Source organism: Orycteropus afer, unplaced genomic scaffold (genome assembly GCF_000298275.1).
Source record: "Orycteropus afer afer isolate SDZICR_OR568_19922 unplaced genomic scaffold, OryAfe1.0 scaffold00061, whole genome shotgun sequence".
NCBI classification, from domain to species: Eukaryota; Metazoa; Chordata; class Mammalia; order Tubulidentata; family Orycteropodidae; genus Orycteropus; species Orycteropus afer.
In genome coordinates, this window is record NW_006921648.1 from 1,077,734 (window position 1) to 1,099,835 (window position 22,102).

Below are 22,102 nucleotides of genomic sequence, written 5' to 3' on the forward strand. Positions count from 1 at the left end.
CGAGAGGCAGAGTCCCATCACCTGCTAAGGGGCACGAGGGGCAGAGTCCCGTCACCTCCTAAGGGGCGCGACAGGCAGAGTCCCATCACCTGCTAAGGGGCACGAGGGGCAGAGTCCCATCACCTGCTAAGGGGCGCGAGGGGCAGAGTCCCATCACCTGCTAAGGGACGTTCTGGCCGTGCTGCTGCCAAGACACGCTGGTTTGCTCTCCTGGCCGTCGACTGTATAGTCTGTTTCTCACCGACACCGTGGCACAGAGGCATCAATTCTTCCTGCAGAGGCTGCCAGCATCCTCTGTAAGGCGCCCTGGCTGTGCAACAGTCGGGCACTCAGCTGCTCACCCAAAGGTCGGCAGTTCACGCCCCTCCAGTGGCTCCTCAGAAGGCCCAGGTGATCCGTTGCAGCTCCTGGCGCCTGCAGGACTGAGGGCTGCCCCACGGGCCTCCCGGGCTGTGACGTTCACAGCGGCGGACGCCACACCTTCCTCCAGCAGAGCGGCTGGCGGGCTGGCACTGCCGGCCTTTGAGTCGGCACGCGGCCTCTGCGCCCCCAGGGCTCCATGAGCCAGAAGAGGGAAGCTCAGGTACTTTAAGGAGATGTACAGTCAGCAGAATAGGAAGGTGGTAGCGGAGGCTGTCCTGGGAAACCCAAGTCAGCAGAAAGCAGGTTCAGACAGAGGCTCCTCACGGCTGGGAACCTGGCCGCTGTCACCCCTGATCCCCCCTGGGGCTGAGACACGTCATTGCTTCTGGACCAAGGAGAGAGCCCTCTGCCAGGCGAAGTCAGCTTAGGGCTTGTCACCCCCCAGGGCTGGTAGGAGGGCCCGCTAAGCTCAGAAGCATCAAAGTGTAAGCAGCCCTGGGTGCCATGGGGCCTTGTAAGGTCCACACCCAAAACGGTGGGAGACTTACAAGGAGTTGGCCGGGGGTTCCACTGGGGAAGCTGAAGCTGGTCGGTAAGAACCGCGAGACCCTGGTGGGCGTCCAGAAGGAGTCCCGGGGGAGCACAAACGGTTCAGCACTCAGCTACTGGCCCAAAGGCTGGTGTTCACACCTGGCCAGAGGTGCCTCATTGGACAGGCGTGTCAGTCAGCTTCCACGAGGTGACAGCCTGGGACAGTTCTCTGCACACGTGGGATTGCCCTCAGTCGGAACCAACCCAGCGGCACCCAACAGCCTGCTTCAGCACAGCCCTGACTAGCTCGGAGCAGTTCACACGCTCCGCTCTTCACCGGAGGCCACAGGTTTGAGTCCAGCCAGATCTGCCCCATAAGAGGCCTGGTGACCTCCTTCCAGAAACTGCCGTTGGCCCCTGTGGAGCGCGGTTCTGCTCTGATGCGCATCATGACAAGTTGGAGTCAAGGCGCCGTAACTGACGGCATCGGGCATCCAGAGGGCTCAGGAGGGGTTCCAGAAAGGGACGCGACAGGTCACATGTCCAGGGCTGCCAACCGCCCTCCTGGCCGACCAGTCGCAAGGCGAGATGCGGCACTTGGGTGGATCGCCAGCTGCGTCTGGAAACATAACGCTAGTTTTTGCAGCCAGCACACTCCTTAGAAGCGAGGGTGGCGCTGTGTTGTCTTCTGACCCCTCGGTCGTGTTGTCAGGACGCAGCAGTCCCTGCAGGTGGACGGCGTGCTTGGAACAGAGGGTCAGCGAGAAGGGGGAGGCCCTCAGTGGGAGGGACTGACGCAGGGGCCGCGACTGATTGTGAGGACAGGGCAGGACCGGACAGCGTCCTGCCATGCAGTGTCCCTGTGAGTTTGGCACTGAACTGGAGGGCACCTAACGGTAGTTTCTGCAGGCAGAGGTGTGGTTCAAGGAGATTCTGCCATTGGGGCCGGTGAGTCCGTGCCGACTCAGGGCGATCCCGTGTGACGGCCTAGCACTGGCCTGAAGGGCGTCCTGGGCTGTAATCCACACGGGAGGAGGTCGGCGGGTCCTCTCCCACGGAGACTCTGGGTGGGCCCTTCAGTTAGCAGCCCAGGGCTGACCCTTTGTCCCCGGGGCTCCTGGCCGGGTGCTTAACGGTTTGTGCCCAAGGCCCTGGTGTTCCCGCTGTGTGTGTGTGTGTGTGTGTGCACGTGATAGTGTAGGCAAATCGGTTTCCCTTTCGGCAGCCTGTACTCGCTGTTTCACGTCACTGACTGCAGCCCCCGCGATGTAACAGCTCTCTTCCCACTTCTTGCCTGCGGTTCTTCTCGCCCTTTGTCCTTCCTGGCCCTTCCTGATTTCTGAGCCGCATCCCCGGGCACGGGCTGCCCTGTGGGTCTTGTCTGCTGATTGTTCCGAGACGGGAAGCCTTGAGATGCCACAGCCTCGGGTCACACCTGGCCGGTCTGCTCCCCCTACAGCTGTCCCTGGCCAAAGCCTGTGCGCACGGGAGCCAGCTCGGCCTGGAGCAGAAGGCTTGCAGCGACGCCGTCTGCCAGCTCTTCCAGGCTTCCCGCCCCGCCGGCAAGCAGCGGATCTTCTCCGTGCAGAAGGGGCTCAATGATACAATGAGGTACAGCTTCCGGGGCGCGGCCTCCAGTGGGGCCGAGGGACTGTTGCTTCTGTAGAACCTCTGTCAACAGAACAGTCTGTCAGGTCGAGCTAGCACGTAGGTTTTCTTGGCTCTGACTGGCACGGGAGCAGCCAGCCAGGTCTTTCTCTCTGGAAAGCGCGGTGGGTTCCGCCCACCTACCTTGTTGGGTAGCAGTGGAGCGCTTCACCGTTGCTCCACCAGGCCTCCTCTGTTTGCCTGTTTCCTGCGGGTGGATCATACCACGTTGGCCGGCGGATCACTCGGCCCGCTTTCAGGCTCACCCACGTTGTTGCCTGGGTCGGCACGGCAGTTCTCTTGAGCCTGAGTCCCCCCTGCTGTGTGGCCAGACCTCCCTTCCATACCCACTCCTCTGCTGGTGGACGTGTGGGTGGCCACCGCGGGTTGGCTCTGTGGGCAGGCTGCCCTGCACATTGGCACACTGGCAGGCACATGTCCGCTGGACCCTGCTTTCCCGTCTCCTGGGCACATACCCAGGAGTGGGATTGCTGGGTCAGGTGGTGAGTCTGTTTAATGTTTTGAGGAATGGCCACGCTGTCCCCAGGGCAGCTGCACCATTTCACACCCCCACAGGGATATGGGTCACCATTTCTCCATGTCCTCACAGCACCTGCTGTTTCTTTCTGATCACAGCTGTCCTAGTGAGGGTGGGCTGGTATCTGACGTGGTTGTTTCCCTGATGATTGGTGAAGGTGCTCTGGTGGTGCGGTCGTTAAGCCCTTGGCTGCTAACTGAAAGGTTGGCAGTTCAAACCCAGCAGCCTCTCCACAGGAGAAAGACGAGGCAGTCGGCTCCCATGAAGATTATAGCCTAGGAGACCCCATGGGCAGTTCCACTCTGTCCTCTAGGGGCGCTGTGGGTTGGAATGGACTCCAGGCAGTGGGTGTGGTTTGGACTTTGCCTCCATGAAGATTGACAGCCTTGGAGACCCTGTGGGCAATTCCACTCTGTCCTCTAGGGGCGCTGTGGGTCAGAACGGACTCAGCAGTGGGTGTGGTTTGGGCTTTGCTTCTGTGAAGATTGACAGCCTTGGAGACCCTGTGGGCAGTTCCACTCTGTCCTCTAGGGGCGCTGTGGGTCAGAATGGACTCCATGGCAGGGGATGTGGGGTTGGGTGGCTGAGGCGTGGGGCTGTGTCTCACGTGCACGTCGTCTCTGGGGCAGTGTCTGTCCAGTCCTTCCCCGTCCCTCACGGCTGGCCGTCTGCAGGTACATTCTGATCGACTGGCTGGTGGAGGTTGCCACCATGAAGGACTTCACGAGCCTGTGCCTGCACCTGACGGTGGAGTGCGTGGACCGCTACCTGCAGCGGCGGCCTGTGCCCCGGCACCAGCTCCAGCTGCTGGGCATCGCCTGCATGGTCATCTGCACCCGGTGAGGCTCCTTGCACTGGCCGGTTCCGGGTTCCAGAACTTTCTCCTGCTCACCGTGAGCCTCTGTTACTGGCTTAGACAATATTACGGGTTGAATTGTGCACCAGGCTCTCTGCAGTCACAGCTGGGGCTAAGTGACAAGAGCCCTGGTGGCCCAGCGGTTTCAGTTTTAGGGAGTGCCAGAGCTAAGTGTCCCCACACAGTACAGGGCCCTTGGTGAAGGGTCACCTGTGTCCAGAGGACCACTCCTCCACGCGGTCTCGGGACTTGGAAGGTGGTCACACCCAGGCAAGGAGGGGTGTCGCTTCACTGCCCTTGGCCCCTGCGGCCACCGTGGAGACGGGGGAGGGTCCTCAGGTCCCATGGAGGGTTCCCAGGCTTGTCCTGGTTCCCTGTCACCCTCAAGTGAGGGGGCCTCGCGTTCCCTCAGGTGGCACTCACCAGCCGGCCGATGTGCGGTCGTGGGTGCACCCACCTTCTAGGGTAGGCCCTGTGCCACCCAGCACCCACACTGCCCTGCTGGCCTGCCACACACCCCAGGGAAGACCCACGGAGCCCACTCATGTCTCCATTTCTAGCTTTAGAATTCTAATCACGGCACCGCCGCCTTCCCATTGTGGGAGCCACGGGTCCCTGAGGCTGGCCACACAAGTGTCACCCTCCCGGGGAAGGTGTCCTTCCAGTGGGCACTGGACCAATGTGTTTTTAAGTGTTGGCACCGAGGGAGACTAGGGAGCCAGTCAGGGTCCCTGTGGCCAGCCTGGGGCGTGACCTGCCTCCTTAGACAACCTGAGAGGCTCTGTGCCCGCAGCCACTCGGGGAAACCCCACCTCGGCATGTGTCTGATAGACGCCGTTGCAGGCGGGTGTCGGAGGCCGACTGACCGCACAGATACGGTGCTGGGGTTGCGGTGAGGCCGTCGGGGCTCCTGGGAGGACGTGTCTTGTTCTCCTCTCGTGTCTTTTCCGGGACCTTCTACAGTCGGCTTTCCCTGTCCCCTGGTCTGTCACTGGCAGACAGGGACATCGTGAGCCTCCTGTTGTCATGGAACCCTAAAGAGGGTCCTCCGTCCGTCAGTCCCAGAAGCCACCTAGTAGCCCTGGGCCCTGCGCCGTGGCCACTGCGTGGAGGGTGGGCTCAGAGGGTGCTTCCCGTGTTAGCCTCCCCTGAGCCGTGGCCACTGCGTGGAGGGTGGGCTCAGAGGGCCCTTCCTGACGTGCCGGCTGTGGAGGGCCGGGCTGAGTGCCGAGCGTCCGTCCCCACGTCCCAGGTTCATCAGTAAGGAGATCCTGACCATCCGTGAGGCCGTGTGGCTCACCGACAACACGTATAAGTACGAAGACCTCGTGAGGATGATGGGCGAGATCGTGTCTGCCCTGGAGGGGAAAATCCGAGTGAGTGGGCCTCTCTCCTCGCTGGGCTCCAGCTGTCATCGCGCACGCTAGAGGCCACGGGGGTGGGAGGAGCCAGGAGCCTTTGCGTGGCTTTGAGCTCTTGGGAGCCAGGCCGGACGGGGTGCTGTGGAGCCAAACCTGCTGGTGCGTGGTGCCTTGTGTACCCCGAGCTTCAGCGGCTGGATGGGACGGGGGGGTGCCCTCTGCACCACGCCCCCAGCACCCACCTCCCGCCTCCTGCAGATCCCGACCGTGGTTGACTACAAAGAGGTACTGATGGCGCTGGTGCCCGTGGCACGGAGGACCCAGCACCTGTGCAGCCTGCTGTGTGAGCTCTCCCTGCTGCACACCGGCCTCTCCGCCTACGCCCCCGCCCACCTGGCGGCCGCCGCCCTGCTCCTGGCCAGGCTGACGCACAGGCAGAGTAAGGAGCCGGGGACCCAGGGCCTGGGGGGGAGGAGAAGATGGGGGGCTGCGTCCGTCCTGAGAGCGACCAGTGGCAGCTCTCTCTGGGGCTGAGATGGGAGGTGGGCCTGGCTGAGGGCAGCCCCCAGCAGGGGCAGACAAGTACGTGCTCAGTGGCTGGCTGAGAGGCTGGTGGGTCGAGGCGACCCAGAGGCACCTCGGAAAAAAGGCCTGGTGATGCCGTAAAAAGACGGGCCCCTGAGGCCGCATGGCGCCCAGGCCTGTGGCACATGGTCACTGTGTGTCGCTATCAACTCCACGCAGCTGGCTCTTCGAGCTCCGGTAGGTTCCAGTTTTGGCAGCGAGTGTGCATCCGTTACCTGGGGGTGTTCACAGAACAGCAGTCCAAGGATCGCAGCGCCCAGCCCGTCCCAAAGGACCCGGCCGAGCCGCTGGGGTGGGCGTGCTCAGAACGGCCACTTCACCCCTGGCCTGCTCTCCTCCCCAGCACAGGCCTGGCCCCCTCGGCTCTGGGACCTCACCGGCTTCTCCTACGACGACCTCGTGCCCTGTGTGTTGAGCCTTCATAAGAAGTGGTGAGTCTCCTCCCGCAGCACTGTTGACGGGTCGTGCTCTCACGAGGGCTGTCCGCCAGCGCACGCACCGCTCCTGCAGCATGAGGCATTCAATGAGCCGACGATGTGTCTGTAAACGTCAACGACCATGACTGCTTCACGTGTGTGAAGGCCACTGGGTCCATCCACCCGTCAGCTGAGGGATGTGAGTCCGTCCGCCTGTCAGCTGAAGGGTGCTGGTGTGTCCGTCCGTCAGCTGAAGGCCGATGGGTCCGTCTGCCTGTCAGCTGGAGGACACTGGTTGTATCCATTTGGCTGTTGTGTAGACCGCTGCCGTGATCGTCCGCGTGCAGGGATCTGTGTAGACCGCTGCCGTGACCGTCCACGTGCAGATCTGTGTAGACCGCTCCCGTGACCGTCCACGTGCAGGGATCTGTGTAGACCGCTGACGTGACCATCCGCGTGCAGATCTGTGTAGACCGCTGCCATGACCGTCCTCGTGCAGAGATCTGTGTAGACCGCTGCCGTGACCGTCCGCGTGCAGGGATCTGTGTAGACCGCTGCCGTGACCGTCCGCATGCAGATCTGTGTAGACCGCTCCCTTGACCGTCCGCGTGCAGATCTGTGTAGACCGCTCCCTTGACCGTCCGCGTGCAGGGATCTGTGTAGACCGCTGCCGTGATCGTCCGCGTGCAGGGATCTGTGTAGACCGCTGCCGTGACCGTCCACGTGCAGATCTGTGTAGACCGCTGCCGTGACCGTCCACGTGCAGATCTGTGTAGACCGCTGCCGTGACCGTCCGCGTGCAGGGATCTGTATAGACCGCTGCCGTGACCGTCCGCGTGCAGGGATCTGTGTAGACCGCTGCCGTGACCGTCCGCGTGCAGATCTGTGTAGACGTCAGTTTCACTTCTCTTGGGCTTCTGCCCAAGAACGGAATTGCTGGATCACATGGTGACTCCGTGTTTAACCCTTTGTTTCCCACGCCCCCTTGGCAGCAAGCTCAGCGGGGCTGTCGATGCCGCCTGCCTGAGCCCCCTGTGTGGCTGCCCCTCACTGTCTCCCTTATTCCTAGCTTCCACGATGATGCCCCCAAAGACTACAGGCAGGTGTCTCTGACGGCCGTGAAGCAACGATTTGAGGATAAGCGCTACGAGGGGATCAGTCAGGAGGAGGTGCGGGCCAGGGACAGGGAGCGGGGTACCATGGGCTGGATCGGGGTGCACGGGCCAGGTTAGGGTGCGCAGGTTGGGGTGCACGGGCCGGGGCGGGGTGTGTGGACTGGATCGGGGTGCGTGGGCTGGGTCGGGGTGTTCAGGTCAGGGTGCGCAGGTCGGAGCAGGGTGTGTGGGCTGGGTTGGGGTGCGCGGGCCAGGTCGGGGTGCGCGGGCCGGCCTGGAGGGGCTCACGGGCTCGCGTCCCCTCTCCCCACACACACCCTGACCCCGTCCTCTCAGGTGATTGGCTACAGCCAGCTCTGCGCGCTGCTGGGCGTGCAACAGGAGGACCCCGAGCCCGCGGTGCTCTTCAGTGAGGGGGAAGTCCACGCCTTCCTCACCTCCCCGTCCGGGAGGAGGACCAAACGGTGAGTGTGCCCCCGCATTCCCCTTGGGGGCCACAGGACGCAGGCTCCCGCAGGCCGGGTGACACTGAGGCCCCCCAGAGCCCCTGCATGGCCTCAGGGCAGCCGCACCATCTTGTTGGGGAGGCCGCTAGGCTGGGGGGTGAGGCAGTGGGTTTGGGTCCCACAGTAGGTGGGATGGGACCCAAAGCTGGCACCCGGCCTCCGCCTGGTTCCAGCCTCCAGCCTTGAAGCCCCTTCTCCTTCGAGGTCTCGAGTCTCTTGTTTAACCTGCCCCCTGGGTGCCACCGTGGGCCGCCCTGCCCCATGCTGTCAGTGACACTCCCAGCCCCAGCACTGACACCCTCCGTGCTTTCCTGCTTCCTCCGCTCGGTCCTCCGTCGCCCGTCTCCCCATGTTAGTCCTGTGGTACTTACTCACCTCCTCAGATAACTCCCTCTCCTGTCTTGGCCCCCACTCCTCCTCCCAGGAACTGTGGTTCCTTCCAAGCCCCAGTGACCCAGGGCCTCTGTGCTGCCAGCCCTGAGTGTGGCTGTGAACCGCCAGTCACCAGGGTCTCAGGGGGCTGCTCCGTCAGTGCCCAGAGAGTAGGGCTGGGAGGCCGGCCCTGGGCAGCAGCCCCAATGGAGTAGTAGCCCCGCCAGGCGACAGGGCCTGTGCCCAACACATCACACATCCCGTGATAGATAAGGCTCAGTCAGCCTGTTGTCCCACCATTTCCAGACGAGCCACATGGTTGGCCCAGGTCCCTCTGCAGCTGCGGGCGGCAGGCAGGAGGCGAACCCTGACACAGGCCCTGGTTTGGCTTGTACTGTGGTTCCTCCAAGGAGCCCTGGTGGCACATTGGTTAAAGTGTTCAGCTGCTGGAAGGTCAGCCTTTTGACCCACCAGACACTCACCAGGAAACAGATCTGGCAGTGTGCTCCCCTCTGTCCTCTGGGGGCGCTGTGGGTCGGAATGGACTCCAGGCACTGGGTGTGGTTTGGGCTTTGCTTCTGGGAAGATTGACAGCCTGGGAGACCCTGAGGGCAGTTGTACCTAGCACTGTGGTGGGTTGTTTGATCCGTCCTCCCCCAGGTCCGTGTCCTCGAGGCCCCTGCAGCTGAGTGCCTGGGCCGGTGGGAGGTGGGGACCGCCCCCACAGTGCTCACCTGCCTTTCCCTGCCCGCACCCAGGAAGCGGGAGAACAGCCTGCATGACCGAGGCAGCTTTGTGACTACTCCCACAGCCGAGCTCTCCAGCCAGGAGGACACGCTCTTGGGCAGCTTCCTGGACTGGAGTCTGGACTACTGTTCCGGCTACGAGGGGGACCAGGAAAGCGAGGGCGAGAAGGAGGGTGACGGTACGTGGTGGCCGGCACCCCCCCCCGGGTCGCTGTGACCCCCCTGGGGTCCCAGTGGTGCCGACGGCTAAGTGCTCAGCTGCTGCCCAAACAGGTGCAGGTTTGAGACCATCCAGACGCACCTGGGAAGTAAGGCCTGGCCGTCTCCTTGCAAACAAGCAGCTGCAGAAAACCCTGCAGAGCCTTGTTCCACTCTGACACCCACGGGGTCACCTTGAGCCCCATGCCTGGGGCAGGGGTGAGGGGAACAGACCAGGGGCTCTGGAGAGGGAGGAGGAGGGGGGTGGGGGGCCGTGCCAGGCCTTTGCCTGCAGGAGAACAGGTCCAGACACAGGTTGACTATGACCAGGAAGCCCAGCCCATGTCCGTTCCAGCTGGGCGTGTTGGGAGACGGTGGGAAACCTCCCCAGGGCAGGGAGCAAAGGACACCTGGCTGGAGTTGCTCTGAGAACTTTCTAGATCGATTGGAAGCAGAGCTGGAGTTGGCCAGGGTGCACCCAGTGGTTCGCCTGAGTGCTGCCCCGCCCCCGGGCCCAGCTGCCTCCGGGGCTGGCACCGACCGTTCCCCAGCTTCCTGGGCCTCATCCTCACACGACACACATTGGGGGGCCCAGCTGGACTGGCTGCTCCGTTTCCAGTTCCTGTCTGGCCACTTGGGGCAGCTCAAATGAGAGGCCATCATGTTGTCACTCTGCCCTGTCCTCAAAGTCATGAAGGCAGCTTTTCCGTACCCAGAGGGAGCGGGAAGGTGGGCCGCGTCAAGGGTGCCCGACCCCAACAGGGTGCTTTCAACTCTCGCACTGCTGATGGCATGACCTCTCCCCAATGTCTCCCACAGTAACGGCTCCCAGCGGTGTCCTCGACGTCACCGTGGTCTGCCTGAACCCAGAGCAACACTGCTGCCAGGAATCGAGTGACGAGGAGGCCTGCTCGGAGGAAGGAGCCCTCCAGCGCCCACTCGCCACAATGCCAAGACCCCAGACCCCGGAGAGCCCGGGGCCAGAGTCACCTCCCTGCGGCAGGCCGGGGCCCGGCAGGGACACCTCAACGTCAGGGTACTCCTCTGTCAGCAGCAGCCAGAGCCCGACCAGCTGCGGGGACGGCGGCCCCCCACGACCTACCTCAGCGCCGTCCCCGGGCAGCGGCGCACACCCACACCCCTGCCGCTGCCACGGCAGGAAGTCATGTTTACAGTGCTGCTCCCCAGAACCCCCGGAGAGTGGTGGGCCCCGCCAGCTGGCCAAGCGCAAACACACAGCGGAGCATGGTGGGGGGAGCGGGACCGCGGGCCTCCCCACTCTGTGAGTGGGCGCGCGGGGTGCTCAGTGAATGTTTACAGGGGGGCCCCTTCGCTGGGGCGCGGAGGGGACCCTGACAGGGATGCCATCTAGCCCCAGCATGGCCGTGAGACAGCAGCTGTAGCGTGGGCGCCAAGTTCCTCTTCCGGGGTTCTGGGCCACTTTGGTAGCAAACACTCAGGTTCTTTCTCCCGTGACACCCGCCCCCAAGCCCTGCGTGAGCCCGTGCCCTCCCCGTGCCGCTTCTCCAGCAGCTGGGGCCCACCTCCTGGTCTTCCCAGCCCCCACTGAACCCCCGCCACTGTGGGCCAGGCAGCCTGTGCGGCAGACTGCTCCTCACCTGAAACTGGGTCCCGTGGTGGGGGGCTTTGTCCCCAAGTGTCAGCACAGACGTGGCTGTGACTGCTTTGTGGCAGGCCACAGGCTCCCGCTCCAGCCTCTCTGCCTTGGGAATCCGGTCCCGTCTCAGAACTCCCTGCCCCCTGCATCCCCACAGCCTCCACGGGAGCGCTGCACTGAATTTCCCAGTCGCCTTTGCTGTTATTTCCGCTCACCGTTCTTCTCAAAATGAAAGAAGGACTAAGAGTCGAGGGTATTAAAACAAGAGCGCACCCGTGTTCGTCAGGCCTGGCCCCGAGATGGGGACGCTGGACGCGGCCCCTCCGGCTGCTGGACACTGTTAATGCAGAACCCTCCTTGCAGAAAGCCATGGTTTAAGTCATTAATAACATCTGAGGGAACCACAATGCGGAACAGAGCCATGGTGCTGCACGGTGCAAGTCCTCGCCCCTCCTGTGTCCTGGGGTGACCCCTCACTGTATCGGCTCCTGATCCCCATGGAAGAAAGCCAGGTACCTGCCTTTGATGTCACAGGAGAGACCGGCAGTGGCCTGGGAAACCCCAGGGGCTGGCCAGCCGGGAGGTGCCTCCCAGGTTCACTGGTGCCAGCACACTTGCTGTTACAATGCAAGAAAGACTCACTGGGCCGGGGTGTCCCACAGTTGCTCTTGAACCAAATGTGCAGGGATGTGGAGGTGTGGCCTGACAGTCGCGGCCCTGTCACCCTCTCCTGTCTCGGATGCCCTTGGCTGCTGTCTCCTGGCCACAAGTACTCCGCCAGCCTGGGGGGGTTGGGCTTGGGGTGAGGAACCACAGAGCTGCCCTGGGACTGCGCCTGCCAGTGCACTGTTAACCTTTTGAGCCTTACTTTCCTCATCTGTAAGATGGGGTGACGATACCTCCCTCACAGGGGCACTGTGAGGATTAAATGGTGAGAGTGGTGTCAATCGAGTGACTGTCAGACGTACCGCTATCAAATCCCCAGCTTGCCATGGACCCAGCTCTCTGCCTTCTGGCCTGCCCCTTGGGGAGGAAATAGCTGTGGGGACATCACAGCCCATGACAGTGAGGCCTCCCGAGTACTGACTCCCCCTCCCCACTGACGATTGCATATCTATCAGCTGCCCCTGGGGCATGAAAATAAGTCAGTGCAGCGGAGGGCCCTGCCCTTGGACCCTCCCTGGAGGCCCTGGTCCGGTCCACCCCTTAGGCCTGTGCGAGTACATTTCAGCGCAGACCCTGGGTCAGAGCAGGCCTGCCCCATCAGTTTTCTTGGCTGCAGTCTCTCATTGCTGGGCCCTTTGGTGAAGCACCTCAGGTTTGAACTGCCGACCTCTGTTTGCAGCTGCTTTGCCTTCTTAGTATGAAATGGATTCATCAGGGCACTGTGGTTAAAGTGCTCTGCTGCTAACAAAGAGTTGGTGGTTGGTACCCATCAGTTGCCTCATAGGAGACTGATGAGGCAGTGGGCTTAAGTGAAGGTTTATACCCTTGGAGACCCTGTGGGCAGTTCCACTCTGTCCTCTAGGGGGAGCTGTGGGTCAGAAGGGACTCCAGGCAGTGGGTGTGGTTTGGGCTTTTCTTCCATGTGATTGACAGCCTGGGAGACCCTGTGGGCAGTTCCACTCTGTCCTCTAGGGGCGCTGTGAGTCAGAATGGACTCCAGGCAGTGGGTGTGGTTTGGGCTTTGCTTCCTTGAAGACTGACAGCCTTGGATACCCTGTGGGCAATTCCACTCTGTCCTCTAGGGGCGCTGTGGGTCGGAATCCACTCCATGCAGTGGCTGTGGTTTGGGCTTTGCTTCTATGAAGATTGACAGCCTGGGAGACCCTGTGGGCACTTCCACTCTGTCCTCTAGGGGCACTGTGGGTCGTGATCAACTCGAGGCAATGGCTTGGAATCGCTCTTTAAACAATGCCCCCATGTGTGTCCCTGCTCTAGCTACTGCACGACATTCCTCATCCCCTACTGTGTTTGAATCTTGTAACTGATATCACTGGGGCCTGCTGCCCCCTGGGTTACTGAAGACAGGGGGCCACCTCTGGGACTGATACCACGATGCTTTAACCCCACGTCTGGTCGTCCTCCGGGGCCAGCCTCCCATTCCTACTCCTCTACTGGGATGGTCCAAGCACCCCGCCTCAGCCCTTCTCGCCCAGCCTTGTGGTCCATGGACAACAGTTGGCTCCCTGAGCCACGCCCTGTCCAGGTGGCTTCCATGATCCTAACGGAAGATGTCCCAGAAGTGAACACTTCCTTCGCGGCTTTGTTCCGACCACCAGTCGGCCATAGGTCTCATCCTGTGCTGGAAAGCCCTGTTCGGAGGCAGACATGAAGCCAATCGTTAAATGAGGAAAAGTGCTCTGCAAGAGGCGCTCGGAGCTGGCGCTCCCCCTCCGCTCAGTTACCCCAATTTCAAGGCTGCGCGTCACCGAGGTCCCCTCCACCCTGCTGCGAGCCGGCTCTACAGCCGCCCACTGGGGACGGGAATACGGGACGGGGCGGGGCTTAGGGCGAGGCCACTGTCAGGGTTGGTTGAGCGTGAAGAGAGAGGGTGGGCCTTCGCGTCGGAGGGGCGGGTTCTGAGGCCTCGTTTCATGATTGGCTATCCAGGCCGGAAAGGGGTAGCCTTCTCTCCCGGAAGGGGCAGGACTTAACTGTGGCGGCAAACAGCTGGGAAGTGTCGCCGCGGTTGTCTCCTCCATGCTGCCAGCCGACTGCTCGCGCCGGTGAGCCCCTCGCACTGGGAAGGGTGTGCGGGCGGGCGCGGGTCTGGGGTCCGGGCCGCGGTGCTGAGCCGCAGGTGCGTCCGTCCCAGACTGGTGGCCGAGTTGCAGGGCGCGCTGGACGCCTGCGCCGAGCGACAGCGGCAGCTGGACCGGAGCCTGCGCGTCTGCCGGCGGCTGCTGAGACCTTGGTAGGCAGACCTGGGATGCCAGGCTGTGCCCCCTCGGTTCCGCGGAGTCCCCCGCGGGCCCCTGCGCCGAGTTGTCCCACTTCCGCGTTCCCGCTGTCAGCCCCCTCATTGCTCATCAGGGTCCGAGGCAGGGGGCGCCCCTGGGGTCTGGTCGGCTTAGGCCCCCTGCCTTCTGGCCGCGCCACGGTCCCCTGTGTCTCCGCAGGGAACCAGCTGGGTCCCCAGCAGCAGAGCCAACCCCGGGGCCGGAATCAAAGGAAGAGACCCCGCCCCCAGGTACGCCTCGGCCCCCCGCCTTCTCCAGGCCTGGCGTGCCCCTGGCTCAGGTGGCGGGAAGTGAGGAGGGTCCCCGGCACGATGCGTGCACGCCCAGCCCCCAGGAGCTCAAGGAGCTGGAGCTCCTGACCCAGGCTCTGGAGAAGGCGGTGCGGGTGCGGAAAGGCACCCCTGGGGCTGGACGGGGAGACAAGGCCCCCGGCCGGAAACCCAGGCCCGCGGCCACCGCTGCTGCCCCCGCCACCTCGGCCCCACCCCGGGCCCCAGGTCGGGCTGGCAGCCGTGCATCAGAGACCAGACCCCCCAGGGGCCTACCCCAGCCCAAGGGCCCCCCAGAGTGCAGGCTGCTGTCCGCCGGGGGCAGGACCCCTCTGCAGAGAGGAGCCCGAGTCACCAGGCCCAGCCTTGGGGGCCAACAGGCGACCCCCTCAGCAGCTCCTGGGACCCCCGAAACCTTCACGCTCCGGGACAAGGGGTAGGTGTCTGCAGCCTGCGCAGCAGGGTCTGCCGTCTCCACAGCACGTCTGCTGACCAGGGGGCCGGGCCTGGGGGTGATGGGGGTGCAGGGTGCCACCCCTTGAGCCTCACACCCTGGAGCAGGGAGCTGGTTCTCTGGGACCTGGTCCCCAAGTTCCTGATGGCCTCAGGAGGGCAGGCTCTTCTGCCCAGCAGACCTGGGCTAAGCCAGTCCCACGGCCACTCTGGGAGCCCTGCTCATGGGAACATATCTCAGGGAGAGAAGGGGGGTGGCTTAATCACCGACAAAACCCTGCGCAGGGATTGGGGCCTCGTAACTCATGGGGCTCTGAGCAGGGAATGGGACCTGCAGACCCCCAGGGGGCCCCCATCACTGACGGGGCTCTCAGTGGTGACTGGGGCCTCGTAACTGATGGGACTCTGAGCAGGGCACGAGACCTGCAGACCCCCAGGGGGCCCCCATCACTGACAGGGCTTCGAGTGGGGATTGGGGCCCCACTGCTGATGGGACTCTGAGCAGGGACCAAGGCCTGCAGACCCCCAGGCCACTCAGCTTCAGTTCCCCGACAGGACCCTGCTGCGGCTGCCCCTGGCCTTCCGGAAGGTGGCTTCTCAGAACTCCCGGTGAGGCGGAGTCTGGTGACTCGGTGGGCGGACGGGGGCGTTGAGGAAGGGCAGTGGGGTCGGGGATGATGGGGACACTTCTAGGAGGTTCCTCTTTTCTGGGCTGGGTGGGGAGAGCGACCAGCTGGGCCCCCTTGGTCACCTGGCCTCAGCAGGCTCTGAGGGCCCCCAACTCAACTACTTACAGTATGAGACCTTAAGGAGGACACGTGGTCCCACGTCCCACTCTCCCTGGTGGTGGGGACAGCATCCTAGCAGCTGTGTCGGGGTGTCGTGGAGACTGAATCAGGGGGCCCCTTCTCATGTTGGCGCTGTGCCGGGCATGGAGGGTGTCACAGGACTACTGCCTACGACCTCCTTCTCTTCAGAGAAGCCCAGCCCCTCCCGTTTGCCCTTGAGTGGCCCCCAGAGTGGGTCAGCCTTGTCCCTGTCTCCTGGTAGCGTCCCCTTTTTCCCTGAGGCCTCCAGACACCCCAGCTGGGGCCCTTGCCCACTGGGCTGGAGTAACAGCTTCCCTGTCTTGGTTCTCGGGGACCCGTGTGTCCCAGCCTGTGGGCCCAGATCAACTCCACACAGACCAGTGACCCTGCCAGCACCGCGGCCAGAGCCCGATTCCTGCAGAAGATGCAGGCAGCAGTATCCTTGGCAGCCCCGTGGGGTCTGGTGGCCCCTGGCTTCCACCCTGGCGGCTCAGAGGAGCTGCCCAGGAAGGCCACTGGCCTGGGGGCGGAGCGGGGCCTGGCTGCAGGAGAGTTTCCCTGACAGGCTCCCTAGTCAGGCCAGCCCAGGGGGCGGCTCGGCACGGCCGCGGGGCGGACGGAGCTGGGGCGCCTGCGGCAGGCCTGCTCACTGCTGCGGCTGCGCATGAGGAACGAGCTGGAGGCAGGTTAGCGGCCCCGTGGGGCTCGGTGGGCTGAGAAGGGGCACAGGGCGGCCTGAGCTGGACCCCACCCTCCCTTCTCTCATGTAGCACCCGCTGACCCGGTGCAGGCGTACCGCAGTCTGCTCACTCTGGAGGGGCTGCAGGCCATGGTGGGGCGCTGTCTGCACCGCCTGCAGGAGCTGCGCGAAGGTGAGGCCCGCCCCCCCCCCACCAGCTGGCCAGAGCCTGCACTGTCCGGTCCTTGGGCCTCAGGGCAGTGCTGGGACTTGAGCGGGTTCTCACCTGCCGTCAGGAAAGATCAGCCCAGAGGTGGCCGGGCCTTCCCGGAGGCCACCCATCACCCCTGGGCCCATAGATGGAAGTGAGTGCGGGCACGGTGGCAGGCCTCGCCTCCCTCCACCCTGATGGCAGAGCCAACTCGAGGAGTAGTGCTTACCCTCTTAAGAAGTAGCCTGTGAGGTCCTCAGGTGATGGGAGTTTCCTCAGCAGTTACCAGGAGAGGTGTCGATTCTGGGCATTCCAAACCAAAGCCACGGGGAGTCCGTTCTGACTCACAGCGCCCCCAGAGAAGAGTGGAACCGCCCCACGGGGTCCCCATGGCTGTGATCTTAGTGGTTCAAACACCGACCCTCGGCTACCAGTCAAATGCTTTGCCTGCTGCACTATCCAGGCTGTCTTTTCTGGACGTTAGAGGGTTTTTGATCTGTTTTTTCATTGCTGGAACTTTTAACAGGGGATATATATCATCTTTTAAGAAAAGTCAGTCTCCAAAATCATAGCTGTGGCAGGCCTCCCTGGCCCCGGGCCCCTCCCCACACACACACCCGCAGGCAGAGCTCACGTGTATGCGCGGGGTGCGGGTGACGGGAGCAGGACTAGGCCCTGAGGGAAGCTGGGCTTTGGGCGTGGAGGCTCCCCCAGGAGGCCGTGTCCCCTGTCCTCAGTGGCAGCAGAACAGCAGCTGCAGCTGTGGCCCTTGGGGCTGCCCCCGAGAACCTCGGCCCCCTGCAGAGGAGCCCCAGATGCCGGCCGCAGCCCCCCGCTGCTACTCTACCCCAGCTCCCGGGAGCTGCAGACCCTGGTAGCCCTCAGGCTGCGAGTGGCCATGCTGGACGAGCAGCTGCACCTGGAGAAGGTACTTCAGGAGCTGGGGGGGCGGGGAGCCCCTGGCTGGGCTGCACATGAGGGGTCTGTGTTCAGGAAGTAGCCAGCCAGTGCACGGCCCCTGCTGGACATGGGGGCACGCCAAAGGTTACCCCGCCTCCTGAGCCCCTGGCCCTGCCCCCCACCACAGGTCCTGATGACCGAGCTCCTCCCCGTGGTGAATGCCCAGGGGCCCACCTGTCTGCCCCTGTGCCGCGCCGTGTACAGCCTGCTGTGTGAGGGCGGTGAGCACTTCCCCATCGTCCTGCAGGATGAGCCTGCAGACTGAGCCCGCCCCCTGGCTGCCCCGAGCCCCAGGCTGCAGACAGACCCCTGCCCTCAGGACCTGGGCTCCACCAGCTGGCTCTTGCCGGAGTCTGTCTGCCCAGGCGAGTTACAGGGATCACGGGTGGGATCTGGGTTTTCACCGGTCCCGGCGGCTCAGGGCTCCAAGACGGCACAGCCACGATATCCTACATCCAGATCTTTTGGGGGAGCCTAGAGCCTTCGTAGCACCTCAAAACCCACAGGTTCAAGCCCCATTCTGCCTGCCTGGATGGTAGGGCAGGAAGCCAGGCAGAGCCTCTTGGCCCCCTCTTTGTGGACATGAAGCCACCATGTGACATTAAACCCCTTTAGAAAACAGATGCTGTCTGTGGGACCTGAGAATTCCCTTTGCTGCTGTGTTGGTCTTTCGCTCAAGAATCACACATCCTGTGGGTACTGAGAGAGCGGAAAGGCCCGGGGTGGGGGGCTGCACAAGCTGTCTGATGCACCCCACTGTCACCCTGGGGGGCTCTCCTACCCCCCACGCCTGCTGAGGACAGCGCTGCCTATGGAGGGTCAGCGCCACGGCCTGCACGGTCACAGACACAGGGACTTTGGGTCCTTTTTCCCTTTAAGGACCCAGCCTCAGGTCCCCGGGGTTGTCCCCACTGTCAGGCCAGGGGCTGACAGTTGTCACCTGCAGTGGTGTAGCCATGCCTCTAAGGCAGCTGGGTCGTGCCGAGCACTTGGAGGTGCAACCAGCACCCCCTGAAAGGCCTTCACCGGCCAGCTACGTGCCCGGCACTACTCAAACTGGGGACACTGGCTTTGGGTTGCAAACCCTGGGCTGTAACTACAAGGACACTTCCACGGGGAACAGCACCAAGTGTAGAGGAAGAGGCGGTTGGCAGCCAGGAGACCCCACTGGGAAAGGACCCACAGTCCAGCTGGAACGACAGGGACATAGATGGGCTTGAGGGTTGCTAGGGACCAGGTGACAAGCCAAAGTAGGAAGTGGAGAAATGGCCGCGGGGCAGTGGGGCCCAGTTCCCGGGCTGATGCCAGCACCCTGCTGCGGTGACCCTGTGTCTGCCCCCTGAGGCAGTACCCACGTTGGGTTCTCACTAACACACGTTCTGGACCTTCCGTCTCCCTGCCCCACTGGGGTAGGTGCTGCCCATCTCTGCTCCTGCCGGGCCCAGATGGGTGCCTAACTGGGTTACTCACTGCCCACCTCTCTCTGGGCCAGCCAGGCTGGGTACGGTCGGGTGCTGCTGCTGCCTCGTGGACACCCCTGCACCTTCTTGGGCAGGGAGGGGGCGGTGAGATCAGAGGAGGCCCCAACACTGCAGAGCAGAAGGGAGACCCCCTCCGGATTAGGGCCCGCCCACCCCAATTCCCCGTCCCAGTGGCGTCACCGCGTCCGCGGCCAATCCGCTCTGACGTGGCGGCTGGGGGGAGGAGCGGGGGCTGCGCCGACGCGCGCGCCCCCCCGTCCGCCCCCGAGCGCAGCCCCCGCATCGGCGGCATGAGCGCGCCGGATCCCCCGCCCGGCGCGGCAGCTCCGCCGGACCTGGCGCCCCCCGCATTCCCCGGGGCCCTGCGCGCGCTGCTCTTGGCCACCGGCGGCGCGGGGGTCTCGTGGCCGCGCTGCGTCCTACCATTCGGCGCTGTGGCCCTGCTGGCCGGCGGCGCCGCCACGGCCATCACCTTCTCGCTGCGCGGGCCCCGCCTGGACCTGGCCCAGGGCGCGTCGCTGGCTGCGCTGGCCGCGGGCCTCGGACTCCTGGCCGCCGCCTTCCAATGCTGGCGCGCCCGGCGGGGGGCGGCGCGCGGGGGGTGGCGGGAGCCGGGCACGCGCTGAGCCCCTACCGGGCAGCCACAACCAGCCGGCGATCCCTCCCCGCCAAGGTCACGGCCACTCGGCGGCGCCTCCTGACCTGGGGCTTCTGGGTGGGCGTGGGCTGCGGCAGCTCCCTCCGCAAGCCTTTCCTAGCCCTCCAGTGGCCCTGGCCACCCCTCTGCCCCTGTGGTCCACTGCTCCCTGTTTTCCGCGGGGAGCCCACACCAGTGCAGGGGGTCGGCAGGAGGACTCAGCCCGCCGCAGCCCCTGGGCGAGTTGCAGCTGCCAGGCCCGGGAGAATAACAAGCACCCAATAAAATCTCGTGCAACAGGAGGAAATGGTGACTGGCCAGCTGCTGGGGCACAGTGGACCTCGGCTGGGCAGAGCGGCGTTCCGATCAGGGACAGGCCCAGCTCCTTGAGGCCGGAGTCGGTCAGGCCCCCTGTAGCCCCTCCCCTCCGAGGCCCCAGGCCCACAACTGCCCCAGAGCCGGGGCTGTCACTCTGAGTGGGTGGGCATCTGCAGGGGCCTAAGGCATTGCAGGTGGGGGGAGGGGAAGCAGAACCTCTTTGTGTCTGGAGGTGCAGGGAAGGGGCTGGGCTTGGGGGTGGGGGAGGTGTGAGAGCCCCTCTCAGGGTCTGGGACAGGTGGCCCTTGTGCAGAGAGGCTGTGGGGAAGCCCACTCTGGCCCAGAGGCATAGCAAAGGTACGGAAAGACCGGGGTCAGTCTATAAGCTTGCAACCCACTCCTCGTGAAGGTGTGTGTGCATGGGGGGTTCTGTGACTCACCAGCCCATCTCCGCTGGCACCCCCTTGGACTTGCGTGCCTTGGGGCAAGTACCCCCGTAGCTGGGTCTCTGCGTTGGCCCGTCACCCATGGAGAGAGTGAGGGAGTGGCTGGGTAGCAGCTCACCCGTTGAGCCTGCCCCCTACGCTTATTAACATGGGCATCATGGCAGGGCCCAGGCACCTGCTTCCCCTGCCCAAAGACCATCAGCTGTTTGCAAACCTCAGCCCCCAGTGCTGCTCAGCTGGCTAGAGACAAAGCCGGCCCCATCCGCACGGGCTCCCCCTCTCTCCCTCCCCCCAGCCTGGCAGAACCCGGAGGGCTAGAGACAGCCTGGTCTCCCCAGAGGCAGGATTCAGCCCAGCCTGCTCTTTCCACTGTAGCCAGCTGGTCACCTCCCCACTTCTAAAGGCCCCCAAACTATGGCTGCCTCCCCCTCCCCCAGGGATTCTTCCAGCCAAGTCGGGGGCCAGGCCAGAGGGGCCTCGGAGAGGGCCGCCAGGGTGCTGGTTCTGAAGGCCACTGGTCCACAGCAGAGTGTGGGTCCTGCTGACGTTCACCTCACACGGCTGCTAAGAGGGGTTTCTCTTCGCTGGGAAGTTGAAGGACAGAGCCCTGTGACGGCACGGAGGGGCATGGAGGGAGGCCAGTCTTCCTGCCACGGCCCGATGTGAAGGGCTAGGCCGGCTCCTCTGTCCTCTGGGCTGGCTCTGCAGCGTTCCATCATGCCGTCAGTCCCTCTGCCTGCCACCCTCATGCCTGTGGCTGTCAGGCTGACGAGTGGCCCGTCCAGGGAGGCCTAAGCCCTAGGAGCCAAATCCAGCGCCCACCCCTGTCCTCCCCCGAGTCCCCTGGGAGGGCCTCCACTCTCGGCAGTACAGGGCTCTGCCTTCCTGCCCTCCTCTCCCCACGCCAAGGCAGCAGCTCTGCCTACACGCAGACACACGTCAGGAGTCCCTCGTGTACCACCGCTACAGGACCAGGCTTTGGGTCAGCCTCCCATCACTGCAGCCAGGACCGCAGGCTGGCCCGTGGGACCTGTCCCCCACCCCTCTGTGTGAGGACCTCCCCAGCCTTGTTTGGGATGCTCGGCCCCTTCCATTGAGCACCTAAAGGTTAGGAGGAAGGGGGTTCTCTCTGCCCAGAGCCATCTCTGCCCCCTTGGCTGGGGGCACCAGGCACCTTAATCCCTGCCTGCCACGGCTGCGTCATCTCCAGCTGCCCAGCTAGGCTTGTGCCTCAGTGTCCCTGCCCCAAGCTGCTGGGGTGAGGAGCCAGGTGAGCTTATGACACCGAGTGCTGGTGATAAGACCCCCATAGATCAAAGACCCTACTGCCTCCACCTCCATGGGGGTTCTCCATGGCTCACTGCAGCCCTGAACTAACTCCAAGGTCGCTACCACCTAGTGGCCTGCCCTCCTCCCCCGCTACACACACACACACACACACACACACACACACACACAGAGTCGCCCAGCCTCCACTTCCTTCCAGCCCTGCCATCCAAGCCCCAAGGACAGGGATGCCTTCGGATAAATCTGACCTGACCCGAAACGGTGAATCTGGTCTCAGCCCTCCGGTGAGCTCAGGTCAGCCCAGGTCCAGTCATGCCTGAGCACATGGGCACCTGGCTAGGTCTGATACCTGCTTGTCTCATCAGACACTCCCACCAGCTCCACAAAGCATGCTCCATAACCTGTATCTGCCAGGTGAGGAAACCGGGGTCAGACAGGCCCAGGAGCCCCGGCCACCCAGGAGGACATGGACCAGCTTGGAGGCAGACACAGACCCACTCCAGCCCTGCTACTTTCTGTGGATTGGTGCCGGCATGGGGACACCGGCAGCGCTCCAGCCCCTGAGAATGCCCCCCGGGGAGGACTGGGAGCAGTCAAGGGCACCCCTCGGAGGCTGCCCCGTGGGTCTGAGGGAGGAGGAGGCCCAGACCCCCGCCCCGCACGTGGCACGGCCCCAGGAGCAGTCAAGGCCTGGCTCGAGGCCCAGGACCCTGCTGGGTGGTCCCCCACCGGCCGCC

At 63.9% G+C, this 22,102-nt stretch overlaps 2 protein-coding genes across 2 annotated transcripts in view; both read left to right on the forward strand.

The window, feature by feature from the left end:
• The window catches only part of CCNF (cyclin F), a 22,293-nt gene extending 11,773 nt beyond the window's left edge, over positions 1–10,520 (forward strand). Inside the window, exons 9-19 of the mRNA XM_007939669.1 lie at positions 1,607–1,709; positions 2,354–2,505; positions 3,754–3,918; positions 4,702–4,827; positions 5,188–5,311; positions 5,555–5,735; positions 6,225–6,312; positions 7,367–7,466; positions 7,749–7,876; positions 9,049–9,215; positions 10,054–10,520. Coding sequence (XP_007937860.1) covers positions 1,607–1,709; positions 2,354–2,505; positions 3,754–3,918; positions 4,702–4,827; positions 5,188–5,311; positions 5,555–5,735; positions 6,225–6,312; positions 7,367–7,466; positions 7,749–7,876; positions 9,049–9,215; positions 10,054–10,520 — 1,801 coding nt within the window. The remainder of the gene's footprint in view (positions 1–1,606; positions 1,710–2,353; positions 2,506–3,753; positions 3,919–4,701; positions 4,828–5,187; positions 5,312–5,554; positions 5,736–6,224; positions 6,313–7,366; positions 7,467–7,748; positions 7,877–9,048; positions 9,216–10,053) is intronic.
• Positions 10,521–13,555: 3,035 nt separating this feature from the next.
• Positions 13,556–17,461, forward strand: TEDC2 (tubulin epsilon and delta complex 2). The gene is made up of 10 exons (XM_007939670.1): positions 13,556–13,581; positions 13,671–13,769; positions 13,975–14,043; positions 14,128–14,520; positions 15,093–15,146; positions 15,695–15,782; positions 15,921–16,032; positions 16,117–16,218; positions 16,974–17,164; positions 17,324–17,461. The coding sequence occupies exons 1-10, from the start codon at positions 13,556–13,558 to the stop codon at positions 17,459–17,461; spliced, it is 1,272 nt and encodes a 423-aa protein (XP_007937861.1).
• The last annotated feature ends 4,641 nt before the right edge of the window (positions 17,462–22,102 follow it).